Source organism: Cryptotermes secundus, unplaced genomic scaffold (genome assembly GCF_002891405.2).
Source record: "Cryptotermes secundus unplaced genomic scaffold, Csec_1.0 scaffold125, whole genome shotgun sequence".
NCBI lineage: Eukaryota > Metazoa > Arthropoda > Insecta > Blattodea > Kalotermitidae > Cryptotermes > Cryptotermes secundus.
The window spans coordinates 1,117,192-1,127,846 of record NW_019720162.1 but is presented as its reverse complement, the minus strand read 5'-3'; the positions used below and the strand labels follow the sequence as shown (position 1 = coordinate 1,127,846).

General features: G+C 38.1%; 1 protein-coding gene across 1 annotated transcript in view; it reads left to right on the top strand.

Annotated features, from left to right (window-relative positions):
- LOC117282539 (LYR motif-containing protein 4) overlaps positions 1-6,611 on the top strand; it is an 11,954-nt gene extending 5,343 nt beyond the window's left edge. The window contains exon 4 of the mRNA XM_033752572.1: positions 6,350-6,611. Coding sequence (XP_033608463.1) covers positions 6,350-6,445 — 96 coding nt within the window. The 3' untranslated portion in view covers positions 6,446-6,611. The remainder of the gene's footprint in view (positions 1-6,349) is intronic.
- Positions 6,612-10,655: the final 4,044 nt, after the last annotated feature.

Here is a 10,655-nt window from a genome sequence, read left to right as displayed (position 1 = left end):
ATATATATATATATATATATATATATATATATAAATCATTTTAGGTAATACAGTCATTTCAGGACTATAGAGGTGTTGCTTTTTACTTTTTATCCGACCTGTGTATTACCATTTGCTGTATATACCTGGAAACTGTGTAGAGAAGTAGTGTGAGGCTTACACTACTTCTCAACACAGTTTCCACCATTGTTGAGGCACTTGTCGTAGCAGGGCACCAGTTTTTGTATTCCTGCATTGTAGAATGATGCTGCCTGTGATGCAAACCATGTGTTAGCAGTTTCTTTGACCTCGTCGTCGTGGAACCGCTGGCCACCAAGGAAAGTTTTCAGATGCAGGAACGCTTGAAAATCACTTGGTGCTAAGTCTGGGCTGTAGGGGTGTTGATCGAATTGTTCCCAGCCAAATATCGCGATCAGATCTTGTGTTGCCATGGCAGCATGTGGGCGGGCATTGTCATGAAGCTTACAGCACCCCAACTAAGGCTGCCACATCGCTTGTTCTGGGTCACATGATGCAGTTTCTTAAATGTGTTGCAATAGACATGCGTTGATTGGAGCCTTGAGACAACAATTCCACAAGCAGAACGCTTTTTCTGCCCCATAACACTGTGCGCATGTTCTTGCTATTTGAAATGGTCTGTTTGAGTTTTTTCTTTACTGGCGATGTTGTGTGGCTCCATTCCATATACTGCTGCTTTGATTCAGGGGTTATATGTGACACCCATGCCTCGTCCCCTGTTACCGTGCGGCTCAAGAAGTAATTGCCTTGCTCACTGTATCATGTCAGAAAGGTCAATGTACTGGCCTGTCATTTTATTTTATGTTCATCCGTAAGCATCTTTGGCACCCAGCATGAACACAGTTTCCAGACACAATTTTATGAAGAAGTGACTGAAATTTGTGGAAAATGCAAGGAAATTGATGAAATGGTGAATTGTCTTTTCTCTTGAATTTTCTGTTCCACTGCATGCACCAAATCCTCTTTAACCACAGACAGTCGGCAGCTCCGCGAATCATCATGCACATTTTCACATCCTTCATTAAAGTGTCTCACCCATCTCCTTACCACTGAATCACTCGTGGCATGTTCTCCGTACACCTCACAAAGTTTACGATGAATGTGAGCCAGTTTCATGTTTCTTGCGTTCAAGAAACTGATACAGACCACATTCACATATGATGGGTTTCTCAATTTTCTTGAACATTGTAAACACATAGAACGATGTGTGAATGTGGTTTAATTTCCTGCAAATGGTATCTGTGCCTTCCAAAAGGACCAACAAACTCTGCATGCATGCACACCATAGTGACCACAGTTTTGCAGCGGCAGTGTTTGCAAATGGATATTATTTTGTGGATATGCCTCATGCATATTATAGTTAGTTGCAATTCATTTGGTGAAAACCAGTTGCACCCTATTTGAAAGTTTTACACGTTGATCAGTTCCAACTGCAGTACAGTGTAACAGCTTTGCCTCTATCTGTTCAAACCAAATGGGAGAAAGTATACCAAAAGTATTTTCAGAATTATGAGCGAAATTTGTATAAGAAGAAATAAAGCAATGGAGCACATGAAGCCAAATTTCATGAAGTGTGGTGGTTTGAAATTACTTGTTCTCCATACATTAGTCATGAGCTTGTCTTTGTGACTGAAAAGTTTCTGACAAACCTCACACTTTTATGGCTTCCCTTTTATGTGAACCAAGAAATGCCTGTTGAGATGATACGTATTTCTAAACATTTTGTTGCAAATATCACATGTTGTTTTATCAGGCTGTACCGTGGTGAATGCTGAACACAAGTGCAACAGTTAGGAGGGATCTTGCATAGCCGACAATCTGGAGCTGTTTCTCCAGAATGCACAGATAGGTGTCTTGCTAGATGAAATCTGTCATAAAATCTTTTACAACAGAACATGCACTCATGCTGGGCCAATTTTATCCTGTTTGCTGAAGTGTTTCAGTTGTAGAACTGTCCTTTTTCTGGCCATCTTTTGTATGATATTGTCACATATATGTAATGTGGCAGGTTTTAGATTGATGACTGGATTTATTGGACTCTTTGGTACAGCACATGACTATATTTTGCAGTTCAGTGATATACACACACTGGTGTCCACAATAACAGCTTCATTGTCATTGCTTGGTAGTGGCTTCCAATTGTGGATTTTTCCCTTCCTCTGGGTTCCCAAACTGTCCCCAACCTCAGCCACCAGCTTCTCACGGCAACAGCTCACAGCAGCTGAACCCCAGCAGTTATCTAACTCACCAATGAACTGAGTGAAACAGTTAACTGGCCTTGCTTATAACACATTGGCATGGACCACACAGAAAACACCTTTCCTCTGTTGCACTGTAGTTGTGTTTGTGTCTCTTGGGGTGACCACATGATTACAACTGAGCTATTGCCATGCAATGTCTGTTGTTTGTAGAGCCATTACTTAGCAGCGGCTGTTGTATAGTTGTTTATTTCACGGTTGTTGCCTAGCATCTGGCGTACATGCCACAATACATTTGGCTTCCTGACTATTAGATGTCCTTCATTTTTCTCTCCTTATCTGTCTGAGGCAGTTGACCTGCCAGTGAAGCAGAATTTGAAAGCAGCATTCCATTAGCATTCTCATGTGTTCCATTTGCCTTTTTCTAACCCCTCTCTTCAGTATTCTAAATACCGGACATGTCAACATCTTAGTACAAGCTGTCAAAGTCTGTACATGAGGATGGATCAACTTTCACTTCAATGTCGTCTCCTTGTTGAGACACAGAATTAGGCTTGAAGCTACTTCTGCTTTTGGTGCCGTGGCTGCAATGTGAGGATGTTACTCCAGACTCTGAGTCATGGCCAGAACTTTGGGTATGATCTTCAACACAATAGGATGTATACACTGCCTTCTCCATGGTCATCACACGCATGTAACAGGGTTCACATTAAATTCATTATGTTCCTACAGACAAGGGGGCTCAGTTGCAGCCTTAAGTACACCTGCTGCACGTTTCAAGTATATTCTTGTCCGAACCTGCAGTTCAGTCTGCATCAGTGCACATAACAGATTTTGTAGTAAGACTTTTATTTAAAGTGTTAACAGCAGTCACATAGTTTTCATTTCATGCATCCTGTTGTGTTATTAAAACCATCGCAACACAACAATATTACCTGCGACGGTTTTAATAAAGAAATTGTATAGTCACATAGTTGACGTCAGTTGTCAAGTTATTATATGCACTTCACACTACTGCTTCATCCTCAGAAGCTTTTGCCTGTGTAACCATCCCCTTTCCTTTCTTTGTATTTATGCAGGCTCCCGTAGATCACTTAACTCATCTCAGGTTTGTACCACAGCAGTAACTGAAGCAACCGGAAAGTGCACCCTTGAAGCCGGTCCACTGGACCAAATCACCAAATCGATAATACAGCAGCAACTTCCAAAGTTCATAAACTGTTTATTTATTTGAAAGGGAAAATTTGCAACTTCCTTCACACAAGCAAGGAGTAATATGGCCATTTAATATTATCAGAATTTAATGTTCCAAAAATGAGGGTCTGATTACTTTAGACAAACTTAAGAAATGCAGCCAGATTATGTCTGACTCCAGTTAATTTAAGACACCAAGTCCCCAAGGCAGGAGTGTTGCCTCATCACCACAACAGATTTGAATTGACAGTGCCATCTCCCAGACAAGAATTCACCTCCAATTGGCCGAAATCATCATGCAGTCAGCATAAGCCAATCACATAACAACCCTTGAGAACAAAGCAGTTCCCAGGTATAGAACTCAGACCCTCACATGTGAAAGCAGTTACATTCAACAAATTATGACAGCTATACACGTCAAAATAAAAATAAAATTCATGTTTTGAGAAAACTACAGACTTACCTTCTGTGGTGACCCCTTCCAGTCATTCAAACTAAATATGAGAAAAGGCAGTTGTCTTCTGTTCACGCAAGGGGAACAAGTCATAACTCACCAATAAATCAGTCACTCCTTCTGAAATGACTAAAGAAGGTGATAGCATCCATGGAGAACTGCAACAGGTTCGGACTGTCACACTGGTTGTCTTGCTAAGTCCCCCATGTATATTCTAATGTTTACATTCTTAGACAGCTGATGAGAAGACAAAAGGTTCTGGACTGAATGGTAACAAGCAATACCTGAATTTATTCTTCTCTTAATTCCTTCCTGAATCACATTTTGATTTGTCACTGTCATTCCCAAATACTTCAACTGTGCCACATTTTCAGATGATCTGCTAGGTATCTTTGTGTCATGATTTTGCCCTGCCTTCTGGTGACGAGACAGCAACATATACTTAGTTTTCTCTGCGTTCACTTCTAGACCATCCTTCTTACTAGTGTCAATTAAAGTTTATGTGATTTTCTTTATGGTATCTATATTATCACCCAGTAGATTCACATCATCAGCATAGACCAACAGCTGATGTACCCCATTTAATGTCAGTTCCACCTGGTTTTCCTGGACCTACCTATTTTTTTTATTGCTAGTGGGGTGGGACTAAGTCCCTTGTACTGCGGCCACTTCTGGCCTATTGTACCAGCCCCAGATGATAGGTGAGGGTGATTGTGGAGAAATTGGTGGAATGAAGATTGGCAGGGGAAACTGAAGTACTCGGAGAAAACCTACCCCAGCGCCACTTTGTCCACCACAAATCCCACTTGACCAGACCCGGGATCGAACCCGGGCTGCCGTGGTGGGAAGCCAGCGACTAACCACTTGAGCTATGGCGCGGCCTACCTAACGGCATTATCTAAAGCAAAGTTGAAAAGCAATGACAGTAAAGCATCTATTTGTTTTAGACCATTTTGAGTAGGAAATATATTAGACAAATGTTTATCTGAAGAGACTTTGCTGTAGGTTTCATTTAAACACATTTTAATCAGCCTAACTAGTATCATGGGGACTGCAAACTATGAAAATATTGTAGACTATTTCCCCCTGACTGAATCGTAGGCTTTCTTGAAGTCTATGATTAGCTGATGTACTGTCTCTTTTTTACTCCCATTTCTTCTCCAGTATCTGATGAGTGGAAAAAATATGATCAGTATTGTATTTTATTGTAGTTGTTCTGTTATTTTGATACCCTCACTGATGATCCCCAATAATTTCATATACATATGGACTTAACCTTGAGAGAAGGATATTTAATACAATTATGTATGAAGTAGATAACAACGATATTCCATGGTAATAACTACAGTCAGTTTTATCTTCTGTCTTGTGAATTGTTACAATAATAGATTCCTTCCACTGCATACTTCCTATAGAATTAATGAGTTTATGGATATCAGACTAATGTTTCACCTCCTGCTTGAATCAATTCTGATGGAATTTGATTACTGCCTTGCGATTTATACTTTCTGAATTCCTTAACACTAACCGACACCTGATGATGACACAATAAGCATCAAAACAAGTCATGCCTTTAAGAGATATAACTTTAATGTAAACATTTGTAGACCTCTTAAAGAATTGTTCTGTTGACAAACTGTGATCTGGTGGTCAGCGTTCCTGGCCACAGATCCAGAGGTCCAGGTTCGATTCCTGTTGCTAAAAGATTTTTTTCTGATAAGCAGTGGGTTTGAAATGGGGTCCACTGAGCCTCATGATGATAATTGAGGAGCTGTTTCAAGGAAATAGCGGCTCCAGTCTAGAAAACCGAAATTAACGGCTGTGGGGATTCATTGTGCTGACCACGCGACACCCTCTGCAAAATAGTTAGCACTAAACTTCGCCGACAAGCGGTGGTCGCTCGGTCGGTATAGTTCGCTTGGGAACTACAATCATGGAGTTTGTTTTTAGTTCTGACAGAAACAATAAATATTTTATATACACAACACAGCAGGATACAACAACACATAAAGATTATAGTTTTCAAGCTTTTCGATAACAATTTCAACCTCAAACAGAGAGAATACTAACTGAAAAGTGAATTCAGTCAAATCAATGTTAGGTTTGTAAATTTTCCTGAAATTTATTTAAATAACATTTGTACATTCAGTTCCTCTCCCACAGAAAACATACTGCATATGAATTACAAAAATCAGTCAGTGCTCTTAGGGAAGTATTCCTTGTTCATGTGAGGATCAGTCAAAACTCATATATGTGTTCTGTGGGCAGAGTTTTTGAATGCTAAAGCAGGTTGTATGTATATTATAGCTACCACTGTGTTTTAAAAGTTAAAGGGAGGCATTTGTTTATTTTCATGTTGTGGTGGTGGATATTTTGTTAATATTAACATATCATTATAATTGTGTAAATGTTTAAAAAAAATAAGCCATTACACCTTACTTGTTAATGAATAGAGAAAGTGCTTACAGCTTTGTGACTGTTCCAGGTTATAGTGGGGAATCTTTATGCAGCTGAGAAGCTTGTAATTGAAAAGAAAGCAGAGAAAGAATGGGCGTCTCAACTGAGAATAACAAAGTCATGACTGGATGCTGATAGGAGAATTCAGAATGTGACATGTTACCTGAGTTGTGCTGGCATTGCTACAGTCAATAGAAGTTAAGATGATGGATTCCTAGGCAGAGAATAGATCTTCAAAATGACAGCATAAAATACAGGTTTAGTTAGTTTTGTACTTACTGCAATGAGATTTTCATTTATGTTTAATTTAATATTCGTTTGTCCGGTTGATGATTATATCTCTCACAGTACAATGTTTCTGCTACATACACTTGTCACATTTTACCAGGTGTTGAACTCATGAACAGAGATCATCTTTTGCTTACTGAGATCATTTTAGGTCATATTTGCAAAATTCTAAACATAAGTAATCATGTTGTTGACCTTCTGGTATATACAGATTTGTGTGTGATGACTGTTATTGATATTATCCATGAAATTACTGGGAATTCAGACATAACAAAAAACTGTTATATACTCTCTTAGTGACTGGCCCATTGTTCCTAGTTTTTTAATCTAAGGTAATGAACAAGCATCATTGACACGAAAGTTCTGTATATGTCTTTGATCTGTATAGCCCTAATAATGTGCTCATTGTATTAAGAGCATCGAATGAGATCTCAGTTTCATATTAATCTTATCAGAGTGAACTTCTCTGGTGTCATTGTAGGAGCATAGATTACTCTGAAAAGATTTATCGATTAATGTCTTCAGCTTTTAAATGTCATTGCATTCAGGATATAATTTATAAAATGTTAAATCATTTTAGATATTAAAATGCAGTAAGCATACACTTATCAGCATGCTTATTAGCTCCTTTTGGGTTAACTGTTGAACTTGTTGGATGTCTCAGTTATTAAGATTGTTTTCTTCTGGGTTCTGATGCCCTGTGTTTTGTGGACAGGTGCTGATTTTGTGGAGGAGCATGCTGCCTTCATCTCAAGTGTTGAAGTGTCTAGGTTCAGAAATAGGCTTGTTTTATAGGGAAGTTTGAAGGAGGGTGGTCATGAAACCCAAGGAGAAGGGGTAAGGGAAGGAACCTGGTCAAAACTAATGGAAGAAGTGAGCAAAAACGGACACTAGAAATGGCCCACAACCAGAAGACTGCACTCTTAACAGCCTCCACCTTGAAAACCTCAGAACTCTTAGTTATTGATTATAGTGTCCTGTAATGCCTTTTAAGTGTTGCTGCCTATTACATCTGTTTCAGTAATATTTATGAGTGTTTCTTGGCAGTATTAGCGGTAGACTGTACAAATTTTCATTCTGACTTTCTGTTATCATTTTTCTTGCCATCATGCTATCACTAAACAAAGTTGTTGAAAGATACTGTATTTGTCTCACTGTTTAATGACCAGTAGGCTATACTGTGATGTGATTCTCAGGGTTGAATGCAGTGGCATACTGGGTATTTCCAGACTTGTGGATTGTATGTTTTCTTTAATCATCTGCACCACTTTCTTCCATTGCTGTGGGTAATTGAGAGTTCATTTTATTTGAGAATGCCACACTGTGTAGACAGTTGATTTATGCTGAAACTAAATTTATAACATGACTGATGCAATGTATGACAAAGTCCCAGAATTAAATTAATTGTCTGGAATTATTATGTTGAGAAAGAGTACTTGATGGAACTGGCTTACAATTATGTACAGTGGCAGGCTTTGGTATTGACAGTTTAGAACTAGCAGAGAGTTAACATTATGTAGTTACCATTAAAGTAGCGTATTTCTCAACTCTGCATCAGTGTTTCTCAACCGGGAATCCAAGAGTCTGAGAATTAAGGAAATTCCACTCAGTACATTATAAATTCCACCTTTCAGGATTTTCCTCATAGTATGGTCCTAGACCAAATGGCACCCAAAGTTCCAAAGTATTTTAGGGATAATACTGATCTGTTAGGAATAATGTCTTTTGTGCATGCAAAAGTGAGATGTATCACCATAATTTTTTTGTAAATTTCCAGTCATATAAATTAGATATTCCCACTGATATTGTAAATGCACTTTCATTATATGGTTTAGAGCCATGTTAATGTATGAAATAGTTGGACGTGAAAACAAAACAAACTCCGTTTTTTTAGTCTGCAAGTTGAAAATTATTGACATGATCAGTAGAGTTGGAAACAGATGTAGAGATAGTTTTGAGAGAAAAGAAAGATCCTAAATGAACTCAGACTCTCCCTGTGAAGGTGGTATACAGCATATTTGTCATGAATGACAAAATGACAGCTTTCAAATGGAAGCCATTAATTTGGTCCCAAGGAACAGATAGAGGTATTTATATTTCTTCAGTATTGCCAGATAGTAACAGATTAGCATTTCATATGTGATGAAAAGGAAACCAGTGCTGTCATTAAAATATATCTCAAAACACTAAGTAAAAAATTTGAAGAATACTTCTTGACATCTGAAGACATTTGTAAAGAAAACTTATGGATTCCAAATTCCCCAGCAGATCAATCTGACATTAAACTCCCACCAATAGAAGAAGACTCATCAGACTGGAAGTAATATTTAGGCAGAAATTTCTTCATGTATTTTGTATAACCATTAGGAGGGAATATTCTTAATTGAGTAAGGAAGCTCTTAAAGATTTTGGTTCTGTTCTCATTGGAATATTTGCATTAAGCAGGATTTTTGGCTATGAATTTGTTAAATGCAAAGAAGATAAATGTAGACTAGGCCTTGTGTGTATGTGGCTCACACTTCTAAACTTCACCGAACCCAGGCTGGATGTATTGACAAAAAATGTGTTTTGAGTGTAAATTGCTGTATTTTTATTTGTGCCTTGAACCACTGTTTACATTAGAGTGAAGTTTTGTAGTGAAAACTGTAGAGCGAAAGTTCACATCGGTGTTATGCTCCCTTACTCATGGACAGAAGAAGTTTATATCACAAGTGTAAACTGCCCTTCACTTGATGCTGGTTGCAGTGTGTTTGAAGAATGGGAACACATCAGTGGTGATAAGACTTATCATCACACTTTTACTTCTGCTGTGTAGTAAAGCAACACAACTATTCCTGTCTCTGTCTGTTTTAGTTTCTGTTCTGTTAAAGAGACAGTTTTGCAGAGATGGTCTGTAGAATTAGGGATACTTGGTAAACGGTCCATGGTACTGAAAAGGTTGAGAAACACTGATCTTTGTTACAGCAGTGAAGCCCAGTAACAACTGAAAGATTTCACTGCTTATACAAGTTGAGTATAAACAGACAGAAAGTTTGTTCACACTTAGTGAATTCTGAGTCCCTCCTAAAGTATGCACAATTGCAGAAATATCACTTCTTGGTGTTTATGTAGTAATGGGTGACACACATATCTTTGAAACTTTATCACCATGTTGCCTGCCACATTAACACTGTCAGCCATAGAAGTTTATTTGTGAAAATTAAACCAAAAACTGACTTAAAAGGTTGTGTAGTCGGTAAATTCACTCTACTATTAAGGTTTATAGATATTTATCTAANTGTAGTGGCGGTAGATTTGATATTCTTCTTTTATATTCATTAATTTACCCTTCCTTGCCACTTCAATCAATTCCATAGTTTGCGAAATTGGGCCATATTGATGTTGTCTGTTTAAAATATGTTGAGCATAGGCTGAGTCATATTTATTGAACCTTATACATCTTATATGTTCATTATAGCGTGTTATCAATTTTCTGCCTGTTTGACCTATATACACTTGTTGGCATTCTAAGCAGGTTAATTTGTAAACGCCGCTTTGCTCATAGGAGTTTATGCTTTGTTTAGTATTTAGTATTTTACCTAATGTATGATTTACTTTAAAGGTTATTCTTACGTTCGTGTTTTTGAAAAGCTTCGTGATTTTCCTAGTGTAACCTCCGTTATATGTGTACGAAACAATTCAAAATGTAAAGCGAAAGTTCACATCGGTGTTGTGCTCTCTTACTCATGGACAGAAGAAGTTTATATCACAAGTGTAAACTGTCCTTCACTTGATGCTGGTTGCAGTGTGTTTGAAGAATGGGAACACATCAGTGGTGATAAGACTTATCATCACACTTTTACTTCTGCTGTATAGTAAAGCAACACAACTATTCCTGTCTCTGTCTCTTTTAGTTTCTGTTCTGTTAAAGAGACAGTTTTGCAGAGAGGGTCTGTACAATTAGGGATACTTGGTAAACGGTCCATGGTACTGAAAAGGTTGAGAAACACTGATCTTTGTTACAGTAGTGAAGCCCAGTAACAACTGAAAGATTTCACTGCTTATAC